At 39.3% G+C, this 18,477-nt stretch overlaps 1 protein-coding gene across 4 annotated transcripts in view; it reads left to right on the forward strand.

Annotated features, from left to right (window-relative positions):
- The window catches only part of CTNND2 (catenin delta 2), a 529,941-nt gene that overhangs the window by 478,975 nt on the left and 32,489 nt on the right, over nt 1-18,477 (forward strand). For 3 of the 4 annotated variants that reach the window (XM_089655247.1, XM_089655248.1, XM_089655249.1), the window contains exon 20: nt 3,741-3,863. The exons of the other annotated variant lie outside the window; for it this stretch is intronic. In XM_089655247.1, the coding sequence (XP_089511373.1) occupies nt 3,741-3,863 (123 nt within the window). The remainder of the gene's footprint in view (nt 1-3,740; nt 3,864-18,477) is intronic. 4 annotated transcript variants of the gene reach the window in all.

Raw genomic sequence — 18,477 nt, forward strand, 5'->3', positions numbered from 1 at the left:
TGTTTTTTTGCAAACCATATTGCTACTCCCTTAGCTCCCTTAATTGGGGAATCTACATAAAGCCATGTTGGATAGTTTCTAGAATTCAACTTAATATTTGACTTAATCTCAAGATGTGTCTCCTGTAAAAAGACCACCGAAGCTTCTCTATGTTGCAGCTCCTTGAATAGATTAAATCTTTTCCCAGGACAATTCAACCCATTTACATTATATGTTATAAACCGTAGATCTTCCATACTTCTTGTATCTCTTTTTTTTCTCCTCAATTTCCTCTTTTCCACCCTCAATTCCTTTGTACTTCCCTTCCTTATGCGGAGTGTTAACTTTAATACCCCCTCTCCATTTTCTCCCACCCACCCTCCCCTGTTACTCTTTTCTCATCCCACACCCCTCCCCTCCCAATACCTACCCCTCCAGTTTTTAGGCCTCTAATTTGCCTATTAATCATTTGTGGGTCTATACCCACCCTTGATTGAACCTTAGGGCTAAACTCCACTCATGAACGGCACTCCCTCCCTCCAACCACCCCAATTACCCTCCGTCTATCTGTTTATTTCTATTAACTTTATTTTTCACGGTGCGTGAGGAATAAAAAAAAAAAACCCACACCCCTCTACTCCTCCTCATTTCCCCGTTCTAACAGTCTGCCAAGCCTCCTTTCCCCTAACATCCATTTCTCCCTCTTCTTCCCACCCACTAATAACTGTTCTATGTAATTCCAATCTATCACAGAAGTCTCTCAGGTCCTCTGGAAATCTCAGATACGCTGTAACGCCATTCTTCCATCCGATTAAACACGCTGGGTTACCCCATCTATAGTGTACATTCCGTTCTCTCATCTGCTCTAGCAGGGGTTTCAAAGATCTCCTTCTCCACAAAGTCACAGGCGATAAGTCCGCAAAGATCTGAATGTTCATTTCTCCATACTTAATGATTTTTTTTCCTTTAATCCTTCTCCTAATCTCCTCCTTATCCCCATACTTGTGCAGTTGAGCAATTGTATCTCTTGGTTTTTCCTTCTCCTTTCCTTGGTGAAACTTTACTGATCTATAGACACCCTCCAACTTGACTAACTCTGTTTCAGGTCTATCCAGAATGGAGTTAAAAATTTTACAAACTGTTTCTCTCAATTCTCCTCCTTTAAAGATTTCTGGGATTCCCCGTATCCTAAGGTTGCTTCTCCTATCCCTGTTTTCTTGTACTTCCATTTTATACAGCAATTTTTTCTGAGTGTTCCCAATAGTAGCAGTCCTTTTTTCTAAATCCGAGATATTTTGGGTATGATTTTTAACTTTTCCCTCCGTTTCTTCCACTCTCAGTAACAAATGCCCCAAATCCTGTCGTATGGTTGTCATTTCTTGCTTTAAGGCTTTTTCCATGTTTTTGAACATTTCTGCCATTCTCTTTTATTCGGTACTTGTAAATCATTTTCCAGGCCCTTCCTTTCTATGTTTTCTGACATTTGTTGGCTACTACTATTCAGGCCCAAAGATAATCTAGGGCTGTTTTCCAGGCTAATTTCCATTTCCCCTTTTTCACTTCCACCTTGGGACCTTTCTGGAGTCACATTCCCTTGGGACGTATATTTTTTAATCATACCCGTATCTCTTTAAGTCCGCTTCCTTTAACGCCCTTATTCTTCATCTCTTCTGTGTAGCTGTTTCTCTTTAATCAACCTAGAGGGACACTTTAGGATATGTATTAGGGTGCCTTCCTTTTCTCTTCTCTTCCAGAGCCAGTAACCTCTTATCTTTTTCCAAAGTCTTAAATCCCCCTTTTCTCCTTTACAGGATTTTTAAATACACATCTCACAGTCCAAGACACCATACTTTCACATTTTGCTATCAACCTGGGCCGTCTTCACTTACCCTCCTTCATGAATTTCTCCTGTGAGCTGGCCCCAAACCATGGCTGTCCGCCTCTATCTCCCGGAATGTGTCCCAAGGGGATTCCTTCAGGGTCCCTGCAGTCCCCTGCCCTCTGCTGATGGATGTCTGACTGCTGCCTCTGCTGCCCGGCGGGTTGGGGATTAGACCGACATCTCCCTCTCCTCTCTGAGCACCGGCCGGCTTCTCCCCTTCCCAATGTTCCTTTGCGGCTGACCATGTTGTCATGCCTTGTCACTCCATCACCTTGGCAAACCCACCACCGTCTCTTGGATTGCCGAGGGATCGTCTCCTGCTGATCAGGGCCCGCTTCCTCTCCTGCCCCTCTCCCAGCTCCAGCATCTCACGGCCAAGGCTCAGCTAACCCAGGTAGGGCTCCACGCACCGTTACATGTGGGTTCTTGGGGTGGTTCTATGGAGGTTGCCGAAGAGCACTCACAGCGTGCTCTCCTGCGCCGCCATGCTCAGGCTCCGCCCTGTGCTTAAGATGTTCTTATCCTGAAAAAAGAAAATGAATGCACCCACTACATCTAAGGACAGGTAAAATGCAGTATTTATATTTTTTTTCTGTGGGAGGGAAAGCTTAGATTCACTTTACCTATACATTCTCCAATTTTGATTTTGGAATTTGTGGCTCTGCTTTTACCATTTTATTTTCCAACACTCATAAGTTGATGCATACCTTGATACCATACAGTATTCATTTACTGAAATCTGCTTGTTTAGGTAATGTAAACAAGCAGATTCAATGCCTGTTTATAAATGCCTGGACAAATCCAGGAACGACTGCCTGCTTTTATTCACCAAAATAAATACCGGAAATTTTCTGGAATGTTTTAAAACATTGAATTTGAAGCAAGCATATGTTATACTGTTTGAATGATAAGCAACAGAAACTGATGGGCCTGCTGCAGATGTGTAGTAATTGTCAGGTGGGTCTCCTCAGCTGAAAGTATTCTTCGTGTACTTAATGGTCAGACATCTGTTGGAAACTATTGAATATGCTAAATCTGCACAGAAAAAACAAATTGAAAAATTCATAGAGAACAACTAAGTGAGCTCCACTCTACCTCCTCAGCAGCTCAAGATCCCCTGTAAGGTCACTTTGGACATATACTCCTCATTAATAGCTCACGAGAAACATCGGCTACATTCCTAGATGTTATCTGAAATTTATTGCAGTTGTTTCATATTAGTCTAAAGCATTTTGGCCCTATAAAGATCTTTAGTTTTAGCTGACTTTTGCAAATTGACGAAGCCGATTGGACATGAGCTTCAGAGGAACTTATAAATGGAGCAAACGGATATGTAGTGAACAAGTAGTTATAAAAGAGTGAACATTCACCCCTTTATTACCAGACCCCTTGAACTCTAATTTGTTTAGCCTCTAATTTTCTGTACTTAACTGCTACATCTCCACAAAGCTATTTCTCTTCAATGTGAATCTTTACCCAATTTAGAAAATATGACATGTAACATTTTTATTTGTTTTAGTGCTGGTTATATTATCCCTTACAAAAACCTTGAAATATTACTGTCAAAAATGTTTTGAAATGTTCCATTTGTGTATTTGTTCATGTACTTGCCCTTTACAGACAATATAGAATCTTTATGTCCAGAAATATGTAGGAATGAGGTTAAAACTCCACACTTCAATCATTTAAAAAGGGTACTTTAAGCCCTTATTTGTATGAAAGACACCAGTGCTATTTTTGAATGGAAAAGGTCTTCTTATGAGGCTTCACAATATACATAAAGCCCTGCTTCAGCAGGAAATATTTAACCCTCATACATAAAAAATATGTAGTGTTTACCTAATGACTGACTCAATGACTCATTGATTTGTGGCAACAGGATGCCCCAGGCTTGAAAGTGAATGAGGAAAGCGGATATTCACCTACCCTGCAATCTGAGCCAGACAACGCTCTGTATACTCTCTCCCAGAGCCAAGCGACCAGAGTCAGTTCCCAAATTCAGGTATTCTGGCTGTTAGTTAACAAATCTTCGCTGTTTTAGTATGTTTACTACATAAGCAAATTATTGAATTAAAGTCATATTCTGTACAGTAATTTTAAAATATTTTCCTCCAAACTAGTTCTCATCACACTGTACATTTCCTTATAAATTATATAAAATGTTCTAAAACAGTTCGGATAAAGGACATATTTTGCCAAAGAAATTGAAACATTTCATTCAAAAGTAATTATTTTGATTATTATTATGCTGTATTATAATATGGAATTCATGAATGGATTCTTTCCAAATGGAAAAAGAGAACTAGTTAGGGCTTGTGTTGATGAGCTTTTCCTTATTTTGAGCTGGTTTTGCATTCCCATTCAAGTCTATGAAACTGCAAAACTTACTTGAAGGAAAAATGCGGATCAGAAGTAGGTCCGCTATGGGTTAAATGCACCAGTCATGAACTCTTCATGATTTCAGAACCATTTCAACCTGAAACTCTTGACAAAGCCCATCAACACAGACTCCTAATTGTAAATCACCATAAAGATAACTGAAATCGCAGCTAATAGCTATAAATTGATATGTAATTTTTATTCTTTGCTTTTTTTTTCAAATATGAACTGTAATCACAGACCTTGCAAATCTCTTCAGATTTTCCATAAAGCTTTGTGATGTGACCTTCTTGTATTTTTTTAAATTGCACATTGCATGACTGACCCTGAACTTAGAGGCAGTTGTGGAGATCTTTAACAATAATGGAAAATCTCCAGTAACTAATATTCCATATATCCCTTTGCCCAATAGAAGGAATTAATTTTCTCACCGTGAACAAATTTTAAAACAGCTAAAGAAGGAGGAAGGATAACAAAGGTTTTTAAAAGTGAAACAAACTCAAGTACATTTCTTGTTTGGTGGTAGATTGATAGTCTGAGAATGCTGACTTGTTATCTCTTGCCTCCTTTTTTTGTAAAGATCACTGGTGAATGGGGAAACCAGCTATAAACCTGGTTTCTAATATATGGAGCCCTGTAGGTAGACACTTACATTATGATGATGACTGTAAATAAACCTAAAAAGTAACAATTTAGGGTACTTATCAAATCAGCGAAGTGCTATGGTCATTTCAATACCCAAACTAAAGTTGTTCAAGTCCCATAAGATCCAACAATTGTTAGGCCAAATCTGAAAAAGTCAGTGGTCAGGTGTCTTTGCCCTGACCATAGGTAGACTGATATTTTATTAATAAAATGGTGAAAGATAAATATAGCTATCCTAGAAGTGCAGAACCACTGGTTCACTGTAACTTGTTTGCTTCATATATCTTAATTATTAACCTATGTGCTGCCTAAAATGCTTAAGTCACATTCAGACACATCCTTTTCAAACACTCATGCACAGACAGCCCAAACTCTTTACGGGGGGGTAAAAGAAAATGTGTATGATGACCATGTTGTACAGTAACAGAAATGTGGTACAATTATCTTTCAAATGCACCAGCTTACCAGAAGTTTTGACATGGGAGCATTTGCACCTTATCAGGAATGTATTAACAAGTTGACGTTAATCTGGCCCATAATTGATAAATTTATAGCGGCCCATAGGACCTGAATCAACAGGTTTTGATGGACAAATGCAGCAATCTTATGACATCATCTTATGCATGCTTGTGAGATCATTCACATTGTTTTGTAGGAGAAACTGACCTATGTAACTATGTAAACATAGTAGTACAGGATTATAAAGTGAACCTGACACCAATCAAAATGGATAAAGTCCAGGTTCACTTTGAGAAACAACCATCTCTTCCTATGGTTATGTTGGGCTGGAACCACCAACTAGCCAATATTTTTTTCTATAGTCACATCAGGCTGGAACCATCAAATATACAAGTTCTCTTCCAATGGTCACATCAGAGACTGAAACCACCAGCTATCCCAGATCTTATCCTATAATCATGATCATCATAATGATCATTTAACCTGTAAAAACATTCCCAGAGACTTATAGGAGCAGAGAAGCAATTTTTGAAAAGAACAATTGCCTATTAAAATCATCCCTTAAAGTTCTTCATTTAAAACTAATAATTGAGATTTAGGTAGAAGATGGCCAATGTAAAAAGGTGTAGGGTGATTTAGAATGGTTTGGATACCTACCAATTCAATTTGTCAGTTGTATAAAAAATTATAGAAAAAGATTTTTCTCTGAAAAGTATATACTTGTGTGAGTACACATTGAACACTGCCTTTATCTAACCCCATGCTAGTTCCACAGCAGTGGAAAACCTAGCTTTACTATCCTCCTTTATTTAAATCCATGTAGCTTTTTTTCTGTACCGTTTTGTGTTCAGCATTACTGGGTGACTTTTTTTTAAGAAACTGAAAAGCCTTTATACATGAATCATGAAACATTTTTGTGATCTATTCAGAGCTGAGCCCTACCTTGAAATAGCTGACTAATAACTATAACAATGTAAAATGAAATGTAAAATGTCAGTTGTTATATAATTTTGTAAATGATAGTGTATAATGTGTGCCCAATGTATTACTTATTAATTCTTCCTGCATTTTTGTGCTTGTCATGATAACAAATCAAAATCAGTCTGGCATGGCAAACTATATATTATTCAGTACTACATCTACAGCATATCTTCTTTCTGTTTTTAATGGTGTTGTATTGTTCAAATTTACAAAGAAAACAAAAACAAAGAGCACATTTGCTGTATGACTTTTTTTTATAAAGTGACTAATGACTGTATATGCTATTTATGAAATAGCATAAAGGTTTGAGCCATAGTGTGCAAACTGTTTATGGAATATTATAGGCTTATTATGTTTAATTGTCTTTAGAAAAACTAGTTTACTAAGATGGAGCACCTAACCTGGATGGGAAAGTAACTCTGATAATATAGACAGCAGAGCATTTTTTTTTAGATATATATTTGTTTCACTCATATATCAGTTATATAAGTTAAACTTTTTTTTTTCTATGAGTGTTTCTATAAATTTGTTTTAACTAAAAACTTTATGTTGTAGAAATACTAGTATAAAGACTGACACCAGTCTGTTCAGTGCATTTTTATTAGCATTTTCCATGCTAAAACTCTATTAATCTTATTTTTCTGCAATCTATGTTGAATTCTGGAACAATGCGTGCCCCCTCCTTCTGCTCCTTTCGGCTCACAAACACTCACCCCTCCCCTTTTTTCTTCTCACTCTCTTGCTGTGTACTAGTTCATTTTATAAGGTAAATAACAAGAGCCACTTTCCTCCAGTAATCAATGATCGGCTCTTTCTCTCTGATATTACAATGCCCTTTTATCCCCCTCCAGTGTCCTCTGCCCCCTTCTTTTCTCTACAATCACAATGTGCTACACTTCTCTTCTAGTCTCTTGCTAAAGCTGGCCATACTCTAGCAGAATTTTCTGCAAAGATTTTCTAATTGTTAGTGGGGTCAAATCAACTTTTTGATGAGAAAATTCAAAGAAGGATGGAAATTTTTTCTCCAATTACCAAATTTCTAGCATGTGGTTTTCTTTTGGAAAAATCCATTCACTCCAAAATCGAATGTTAAAAGCAAACATTTTTGGAAGTACTTTCAAACTACTTTTGTCATGTCATGGGAATTTTCATACAAGCATTCATTTGAAAATCTGCTAATGTATGGCCAGCTTTACTCATGTTGTCCAGTTTTATTATTTGATTTCCCCCTGCACATATCAATGCACAAGATCGGGGCACAGGGGAGATCTAAAGGTATAATGAAATATCTGAATATTATTTTAAAAAAGTCTCCAATAAGAAAACTCTGCTGCTTATATCAGGAGACTGCATAAACAATGATTTCATGGGACACCCTTAAAAGCTTTAACATGTATTTTTTTTTATAACAAAAAAACCATAAAGGAATCAAACACCCTCTTTCACCTTTCCCTGTAGGCAACTTCCTTGGTATGTTTTGCTTTACCTTACCTTTTCAGAATGCCACAGACAGTGGACAGTCCTCTGGTAATGCAGAGAGCTGTGCTGACTTGATGACATCAGTGCTGCTTTCTGCATCAATACACTGAAAATGAAGGGGGGAGTGAGGCTTGACCCCGTGCTGTCCTATTTTCACATTATGTCCTCAGTCTTCTGGCACTGTTCAACCCAGAAGGTTAAGGACTTCTTGTGGTGCAAAAAAAGAAGTGCTGCAGGGGGCAGTTTAAGACTGAAAGTGAGTATTGGAGGCTGTGCTGCTTTTTTTTTGTAAGGTGCTGATGGGGAAGGCACTTTATAAAAAAAAATTTACTTTGCCAATAAATGTTTCCCTAGCTTGTTAAATGAGTTGAAGCATTGCTGATTTCCATAATCCAATCATGTGCAAACAAAAATACTGGCATTTAGTGTTTAAAGTGAATTTGCACCATATTCAGTAAATTAAGGGAAAACTCCCTTGCAAAATGAAAATTCCCTTGTAATATGAACAGCCTATTTGCATTTACCAAATAAACTCTGTGATGCACATAACAATGTTTTTGTAACATTTCGACGGCTGCATTTAAAAGTTTAATAAAGCACTTCTAATAAGCACAGAGCTGGTACAATAATTTGTCTCGTAAAATATGCATTAATTTTTTTCCCTTGACTGCCCAATAGTGCTTAATATTTTCAACTGACAATGACAGCTTGGAACTCCTGAGCGAAGGATAGGATTGTCAGTTAAGGTCAATATTCTTCAGATCAGTACTCCTGGGCAGCTTAATAGAGTGCTGATTGGTACAGTACTTAATGCTTGGAGGCATAAGAGAGAAGCTGTCAGACGTAGCACGGATTTCTCTAGTGGCAAAAAAAAATATATAAGTGAACTGCTATTCATTGGTCTAAATGGAGATGACATGTCATATTTCATTTAACAAAAACTATTGAAAGGAAGGTAAAAAGTAATTAACAAATAATGAGAATGTTTTTAACAGTGGATACAAGTGAAAACAGAGATAAAGTGAATACTAGACTTGATTTACTATTCTGTACTATTAAAATTCACTTCAGTCATGCCAGGGAAAATTCTTGTTTAATAAAATTTCATTCGCCTGGCTGAATGTCTGAAAGGGGAACTTTTATTCCCCTTCTGATAAATTGTGATACGCGTGGGAAAATTAAACTGCGGAACTGGTTGGGCACAAATTATCATGATGATGACTTATTCACAGGTTTGCAAATTCTAAACGTTTGGGTGATTACTGCATTCGCTGAAAGTGGTTCTAAATGCAGAAGGTTTTTGACCTTAGGCCTGGTTCACACCAATGCATTGTGCTTTTTGTCTGTTTTGTAAGTAATAAAGCCACATATTAGGGAGTCACAATCCTCCCTCATCAAGGGGTCATTGTAGAGAACCCTGCTTGATTCTAGTCTGACCATGTTTCTACACTAATTCCCTAAACAAAGTGTCCGTAATATTGAATCAATGTTTAGGTATCCGGATTGGAGCATTTTACATGTATAGTAGTAGGGGGAGCCAAATCATTTTAACTAAATTGACGCGACCAACAACTGATGATGGAAAGTGACACCAGCTTTTACACTTTATCCAAAACCTACCAATTATGGTTAAAAAGTTCAAATCAATATACTTCTTGCTGATACAGTAACATCTAGATAACGGAAGGTGGTAACTTTTTTCAGTGAGGCTGTGCATTCAAGCAAAGGCCCCAGTAGTGGGTCTAACAGGAGTAGATTCAATTTGTCAGTTCATTTTTAAACTAGAAAAGAAGCCTAATTTGAAAATTGTGGCTATAAGATTTGAGAGGGAGGTAATATCTCTTAGAAATAGTAAGGTGTCATCAACATATAGAACTATATTTCCTTATATTTAATCCCTTCTAAAAACCAACCATCTCAGAATATTCTCTAATTAAGATTGCTAGTGGTTCCATTGCAAATGAAAGGGGTGGAGGGCACCCTGTTAGGTACCCTGGTGGAATATGTGAGGGTACCTAGTTTTTCCCATTAACATTCAGAAAATTAATTTGAGGCCTACGACAAAACAACAAAGGATTTCCTACCAGTAAGGTCACCATTGTTGAAGGCCTCAGCTGTGTCCAACAACGATATAGCCAGGGCAAGGTCATCTAGCGCCCAGGGCAAAGATGCCAAACGCCCCCCCCCCCAAAATGTATGAGCAATATGTGTCAGCAAAAACACCCCCCCCAGGGGCGGACTGACCATTTGAGCACTTGGGCGCTGCCCAAGGGCCCGGGGTCATTAGGGGGCCCCATGAAGTGCCCCTGGTACCTTTATATAGGCTATTTTGGGTGTGATTTGAGTGTGGGCAAGGACACAGGGGCCCCATGATCCCCTATTGCCCGGGGGCCCCATGAGTTGTCAGTCCACCCCTGCCCCCCCCAAATTCAAGCACTATAAAAGGCTATAGGATCACAGCGTTGGAGAGCTGCACTGGAGATGCCACTGGCTGGCAAATTGCCACTGTACAGTGTTTGCTTACCCCTACCTTCTTTGCTGGAAGGAGATGAGGGAAGATAAACACTGCACAGGGGTGATCCGGCAGTCCCAATCCAGGAGAGCTGCAGTAGTAGGAGGGGAGTTGGAGGGGAGAGAGAGCACAACCCAACCCTCCTCCAAACTCTGTCCTCCTCTCCAGGTTTGGCTTATCTCCTACAGCGCTAAGTTGACAGGAGTAGTAAAGCTGCGTCACTACTCCTGTCAGCTTGTAGGCAGGAACTCTCCATGCAGTGCCCCCCCCACCTCACATGATACCACTGCACTCAGGGCAGCCACCTCTCCTGCCCACCCCTTTTCCCGACCCTGAATATAGCTCTATTGCCCACTTCATCAAGGAAGTGTTGCTTGTAAATGACAGAAATAAATGTATTACTGTTTGCCAAGACAATACTATGCCGCTATCCATGCCTAAAAATTACACCCGCTATGTATGCCCAGCTCACAATAAATAGCTGCTTTTTTACAGCTGCTGAACTTTAACTGTTACTGATGGCCTGCAGTGCCAGCTATAAAAGCTGCCAGGAGCTGAGCAGAATCCAGGTGGTGTTTTCAATTAGCTTTGGAAGAAATTGCGGCTGTCCCTGCATGATTTTCAAATGGCACTGGGGAATAAAGTTGTTAAAGGAGCCGATTTGTAACTCTACCTCTCTCCATCTCACATATTGTATTGTTTTTACAGGCTAGTGGATACAGTAAATATACTATCTGTCAGAAATGGGCCTCTTTTTCGGTAGTCACGTGAAGGACCCTTTGGCCCAAATGAGGACCGTTAATTATTTTCTAATAGGTGTTAAAATTAACCTAAATAATAGTTAAGACTATTTTATTTTATAAAAAACATTTTTATTGATTTCACTTTATTTGATAAAAAGTACATCACTTGCTATACATGAAATAGTTGGGACAGAGGGCTGTGTGTAAATCCATGGGAACTTTAGAAAATACAGGAACAATAGTTCATAATGATTGGTATGTATTAAATGTAGGTTACACAAAGTAAGCAGTATTGTCATGGACACATACAGTATATAAAGTTACTCCCAAATTATTGTCTTAGTTGTACAGTTACAATACAATTCGATAGAATCAGAGGGTCACGCTTGTTAGAGAAGTAACACAGAACGGGATAGATGGAAGATATAGAACGGGAGATAAAGACAACACAACTGAAAGATTACCAGTCCTACCGTACTTTGACACTGGTCATGCAGCACAAATATCCCATCTGGGTGTGGAGAACCACAGCAAGGCAGATCCCCTCCCTATGAAGACATAATTTCCAGACTTTTAAAATTGTTCTAGGGTGCCATGTAGGCACCTCCATCAGTTTACTGTCCCTAATTCTATTGTGCAGTTTTGGTAGAAATGGAACTTCAATTTTGTTCCAGTTGAGGGCAACCAGACATCTAGCTGCAGTGGGAATGATAGTGACTGAGATAATAGTTTCTTAATGGTTTTGGAAAAAGCTGATTGAGGTAAACCCAAACAGAAAAATTTGTAGCTAAAGGAAATCCATGTGTCAGATATGCAGTGAATAGCATAAGGAGCATGGACTGATTTTCAGCAGGGTTTAATAAGGGGGCATGGCGAAAATATGGGGTGAAGGAAGCCTTGTTCCCTTTTACATCTCCAGTATCTATCACTGGCTTTTGGGTAGATAGTGTGGAGGAGCTCTGGGGTTTGGTACCAACAGTAAAGTATCTATATTGGTTTTCTTTATAGTACAAATCAAGCTTTTAGTCTCTTGAGACCATATGGCTTGCTACACCTTCAAAGACAACTCCTCCTGCTAATTTTTTTTCCCATTTGTGCATGTAAGAATGCTTACCTGTATTTTGGAAAGATATTTTATCCAGTATTTTGCAGATGCCTGATATCATTTTACATGAGGGGCTTATGAGGATGATTCCCTTAAAAGGTGTTAATTTGGAGAATTGCAAGGAGAACATAATCATACAATTCAGGGTTAGGTAGACTGAAGTTTTCTTGGAGGTCTGCAAAAAAAAAGAGTAGCTTCCTAGTTCTAATGTCTAATAGGTGTCCAAATTGAAATAAGGCCTTTGACATCCAAAGGGACGTCACTGGCAAGGTCAGGCTGCTCTGTATCTTAGGGGTAAATAGTAAAGTTGTCATTAAAGATGCCTCTAAAATCAGAGGGTATTGGTGACCAGAGTTCACCAGAAACCTCTGAAGAATGACATAGTCTGGAGAAGGTTATGCAGTTGAGTATATTGTATGACACATTTTCAGTCACTTATATACTCTCACAATGATCACAAATGACAAATAAAAGCTATATTGTTAAGTATATTGTTTTTCATGTTTGTATTTTGTATTTGTATTTCAAAGGTGTGTCTATTAAGAAAAAATAATAAATGTATTAGGGATCACTGCAATATGATTTAGTGGATGACATGCACATGCAGTATCCTTCTGTAAGTTCTATTTTCTTGTATTTATGTTGCACAGCAGCACAGCTACATGCAGGTTGGAAAATCCAACACAAACAAATATAATCGTAATTATGTAGGTCAGGGGCGGATTGACAACTCATGGGGCCCCCAGGCAATAGGGGATCATGGGGCCCCTGTGTCCTTGCCCAAACTCAAAAAAGCCTATGAAAAAGGTACCAGGCAGGGGCGGACTGACAACTCATGGGGCCCCCGGGCAATAGGGGATCATGGGGCCTCTGTGTCCTTGCCCACACTCAAAAAAGCCTATGAAAAAGGTACCAGGGGCATCTCATGGGGCCCCTACTGACCCCGGGCCCTCAGGCAGTGCCCGAGTTTCCAAATGGTCAGTCCGCCCCTGATGTAGGTGTATGTGTATGTATTTTGTTTACAAAATTAAAGTATTACAAGGACAATGTAATTTAGTAACACAGATTAAAGCTTGTGTGTGTTATCGCATGGAAATATGCTTTTAACAGTGTACATAATTATAGCACGCTTTATAATAAAGGCTTTCTGACATTTTTTTTTCTAACATTTCTTAGTTTAAGCAGAACGTGCATCAGAGATATGTTTATGTTATCTGTACATGTAACACTAATAGGTAGTTAATACCTCTTAAAGGATTACACTACACCCCCTTCATATTTCACCATAAAAAGATGCCTACCATCATTTTTTAAAGTGGCAGTGTGTTTCCTATTGTTATGTGTCCTTGATCGCTAATCACACGAGCCACAGTGTCACTAGACCAGTGCAGCCAACCAGTGTCCCTGATTTTTTTAGGGTTCAGTGTTCCTAATTTCTACCAGTCCAGTATAAACCAGCAACGGTTTTGCTGATTGCTTTCAGACCAATGTAAGCCAGCAACAGTGCTCCTGATCACTAGTTACACCAGTGCCAGGGTTACCAAGCCAGTGCAGCCAGCAGCAGCGTTCATAATCACTAGCCACAGCTGTCACAGTGTCACCAGACCAGTGTACGCTATCAACATTGTTCCTGATCACCGCCAGACCAGTCCCATTGTCACCAGACCAGTGTAAGCCAGAAACAGTGTTCCTGATCACTAGCCACACCAGTGCCAGTGTTGCCAGAGCCACTGAACCAGCAACAGGGTCCTTATCTATGCCACACCAGTACAGTGTCACCAGAACCAGGTATACAGCAGCTGTAACTTAATTGCCAGCCAGTACCAGTGTCCTGATCAGGGGCGGACTGACCATTTAGAAACTCGATCACTGCCCAAGGGGCCGGGATCAGTAGGGGGCCCTATGAGATGCCCCTGGTACCTTTTTCATAGGCTTTTTTGAGTTTGGGCAAGGACACAGGGGCCCCATGATCCCCTATTGCCCGGGGGCCCCATGAGTTGTCAGTCTGCCCCTGGTCCTGATCACCAACCAGTTTAATAGCTACCAGTACAGCCACTATCAAAAATGTCCAATAAAGTAAGGAGACCTTTCAAATTCTGAGGATAACTCATGAGAGTAGCGGAAAGGAGACCCCAAAGTCAAATTTCAATTAATTCAGAGTATGAATCTGTGGAAAACAGTGGTTAAAGTGACTGTAAACTCTCCCCTTGTACAACAACCCATTTAATTTAAAATAGAAATGAAATGTAAAAAAATTGGGGAATAGATATAAAAAATTATAAATACCTTTTTTCCCCTTTTTTATAAATTATCACATACTCTGTTCTCAGATGCATAAGAGCTGGGAAAGGAGCACACTGATATTCCAGGGAATAACTGTGCAGGGGGGAGGGGTGTCATGACAAGTTTGATGATTGGAGGAGAGCAGACTGAGTTCCCAGCACAGCTAGAGAATTGACCAAAGTGTGTTCTGTTTAGTGAAGTCAGTTTTTAATAGGAAAGGAGTGGGACTAACACGATCACCAGGGATTTCACACAAAGGAAGCAATACAAAGAGAACAGGACACTTTCTCATACCAGTACATGGTACATCAGACACAAATCAGGAATATGAAATGTTGGGAAAGCATCCCTGCTAAAATAATCAGGCAAACTGAACATACTACTGAATTGCAGACAAGCACCAGCTGTGCAGTACCTCCCAGTAAAGTGTCAAGCACCAACAGTGTGGTGCATCTTGGTGAAGTGGTGAGCACAAGAAATGGGGTCTTACAATATCAGCCACAAAGAATTAAGGCCCATGCTAGTCTCCCAGAGGCACTTTCAAATCCTTTGTGGCTACCCTGTATTTCAGCAGCGTTTGTCATCCCCCAAAAAAATGCAGTACGGTAGAAAAAAACCTTTTGTTTTTACAACCACTGTAACCACTTGCCTACCGGGCACTTTTACCCCCTTTGTGCCCAGGCCAATTTTCAGCTTTCGGCAATCTCACACTTTGAATGACAATTACACGGTCATGCAACATTGTACCCATGTGAAATTTTTATCATTTTTTTTCACACAAATAGAGCTTTCTTTTGCTGTTGTTTAATCACCACTGGGTGTTTTATTTTTTGCACCATAAACAAAAAAAGACCAAAAAATTAAAAAAAAAAGTTTTTATTTGTTTCTATTATAAAATTTTGCAAACAGGTAATTTTCTCCTTCACTGATATGCATTGATGAGGCTGCACGGATAGGCAGCAGTGATGGGCACTGATGAGGTGGCACAGATAGGCAGCACTGGTGGGTACTGATAGGCTGCACTGATGAGGCATCACTGGTGGGCCTTTATGAGGAAGCACTGATGATGCTGCACTGTTATGCAGCAATGATGGGCACTGATAGGCAGCATTGACTAGCGGCACTGACTGATTAACAGCACTGACTAGCGGCACTGACTGATGGCACTGACTAGTAGCACTGATGGGTACAACTGCTGGGTTTGGCACCACTGGGCAGCACTGCTGGGTACTGATCATCAAGGCACTGATCATCAGTGCAGATGTCCTCTGTGATATTTGCTGGTTATCAGCAGTACTTTCCTCATGCTGTATTTACTCTGTGATCTGCTGTGTCATTGGACACAGCTGATCACTTGGTAAAAGGTTGCTTTGATTGGCCTTTTACCTCATCATGTGATCAGCTGTGTCCATAGGACACACAGTGATCACGGACAGCACCGGGTGCACGCCACTGGGGGCGCATGGGAGAGTGCATTCTGGGAGGACGTCATATGTCGCCCTCCCAGAACTGAACAACCTTGCTGTTGCCGTCATTCGGCTATAACACGGTTGTGAAGTGGTTAAATGTGACCAGAGGTAACCTCTGATTCGTCCGGCTACTCTTATGCTGGGTTTTCCAGCATGCCTGTTCAATAGAAGTGGGTTGTTAGACCACAGACCTCTGTAAAAGAAACAGCTGTACACACTAACTGAATGTCAGTCGGTTCCTGTTGAACCAGACGATTTTCAATTCGACACAGATCTGCACTTGTTCACTGTCAAAATGCCGACAAAAGCTAGACAGACACAGATGTCACAAAAGGGACACCTGTCCCTTTCTGATCCAAATCAGCAGGCAATCTGTTCATAGATCCCCTGCTAACCGAAGTGGACAAAACCTATGTGAAAGGACCCTAAGTGGTATTCAAATTTAAAATCCCAGTGGCAGTTACGACACTAGAGTGTGGGTTTATTTACAAGCAGTGAGATTTTTTAGTTTTTTTAGTTATGTATTAATTACCATATGTTTTTCTCCACGTTAATCTCAACCTAACGTCTTCTATATAAGAAATAAATAAAGAAAATATCAGTTGAACAGTATTTCCTATTTTTTTCGTAAATACAGTGTTGCAAGAGCTTTTGTTATTTGGTTTTAGACCAGCTAGAGAACAGCAATAGTAAACTAGAAAAGCTACAATTTCTGGGGAAATTGTGTGAAGTGTTCTTGCCTCCACCAGTAGTCTACAACTGGAGTGGGCGGAGTAACTGGGTGGAGTGGCTTGAGTAACTGTTGTGTGGTTGGAGTGGCTGGAGTAACTGTGAAAAGGTTGGACTGGGCAGAGTAACTTTATGGAGTGTTTGGAGTGAGTAAAGATAGTAAACATTACACTAACCAACTGATTGATCAAATTTAAAAAGTGCACATGGCAAGCTTGATAGAGTGAGAAATGCATTTCAACTTCTGATTATTTATATAGCACATTTAATTGCAATGTTGTTGCCCAAAGTACTTCACAGTTACATTAAAACATACATTTAAAAAAACATTAGCAGCATTATCACCTCAAATACTCTCTACTGTAGCAAACTTATTTCCAAACCTTTAACCAGAAGCCGGCCAAATGTTTACCAATTCAAAATTAGATTTCAAATAGGGCAGAGAAGAGCAGTTAAAAACAAACTGCTCCAAATTGCTCACTTCACTGGTGTCTTCAAATGGTCGTAGTTTTAAAAACTATAAATCCTACAGTGAAGAGCTTTATATTGTGAGAATCACAAGACCCAGACCTAAATTTTGATGCATAGTATGTCTCTGAAATATTAAAAATGAAGGCTCAGTCGCAGTTTAGAAAATGGCCTTCAAATTTGAGGTGGCTAGAGTGGAGTTTCAATGAATGTCAATGGGCAGCATGAGTTGCAAACAAATGGTCATATTGTGAAAACTATCAGGACTATGGCTATTTTTAGTGGCAGCAGGGATAGCTGAACGTTTTGATATGAGATTTGTGTAGGTGGGCTTGAAAATGAGGGAGTGATGGCAGTTTAGAAATCATGTCCTGATTTTTCATCTCACACTCTAGCTTTTGTCAGCTCCAACTCTAGTTTTGAACATTCCGCCATTCATTCCTATGTGACCAATTTCACCACAAAAACGCCGATATGTCGTGAACCATTCGGCGAAACGTTCCACAAAGTAATAGCACATCAATCAGGAACAATCCGCACGCCTCGGTATATTACTGTCTATGTCGTGTAAAAACTGTGGGAGGAGTTAGGGTGGTAAATTTGGCTATAATAATAAGAATATATATGTGATATAACAGTAAGTGGTCTTGCCATGCAAGAACACTTAATTAGAACTACTTGCAGAATTGAGTGGTAATGATTTGTGGGGAAATTTGTCATCAGACACTGAAAACGATTTTGCGACTTTGCTCAGTGATATGCGAACTTGGCGCTATATTTAAAATTTCAGTGTTTTTAGTTTGATTATATTAAATGTATTATTATTATATTATTATTTTTAATGATTATTTGTTAAATTATAATTTATGATTTCGTGTTTCAAATTTTAACATACCCGGGATGTTTACTAGACTCTTGTTCGGACAGATTTCAGTGAGTTATTCCTAAAAATTACAGGCCTACAATAAAAAAACACGTATTTCCATGCAAAAAAAGTACCGCTTTGAGCACAGAAATACTGACATAATCAGACCGCTAGGGAGGCTACTGTTTCCATTAAATTAAAAACAAAATCAATTTTTTGTTATTTTTGACAGCTACAGTTTTGTGTCCATTTATTTTTACCTTGTTTTAAAGAATTATAACATTATTAAAGTGATCATTTCCATTCACCAAGCATGTAAATATAGTAATACCTTCAGAATTTTCCTCCGCAGCTGTTTAAAATACACTCCCTCAAAGTGTTTACCTGAAGCAGTGCTACAGTCAAGTGTCTTCTCTATCTCAAACCACTCCCATTTGGACAGAGGTTTTTTCACTGATTATTCATACTAAGTTACATGGAAACTGGATAGTCTATATAT

This window comes from Staurois parvus, unplaced genomic scaffold (assembly GCF_062004578.1).
Source record: "Staurois parvus isolate SC_StPar_1 unplaced genomic scaffold, SC_StPar_1.0 ptg000829l, whole genome shotgun sequence".
NCBI lineage: Eukaryota > Metazoa > Chordata > Amphibia > Anura > Ranidae > Staurois > Staurois parvus.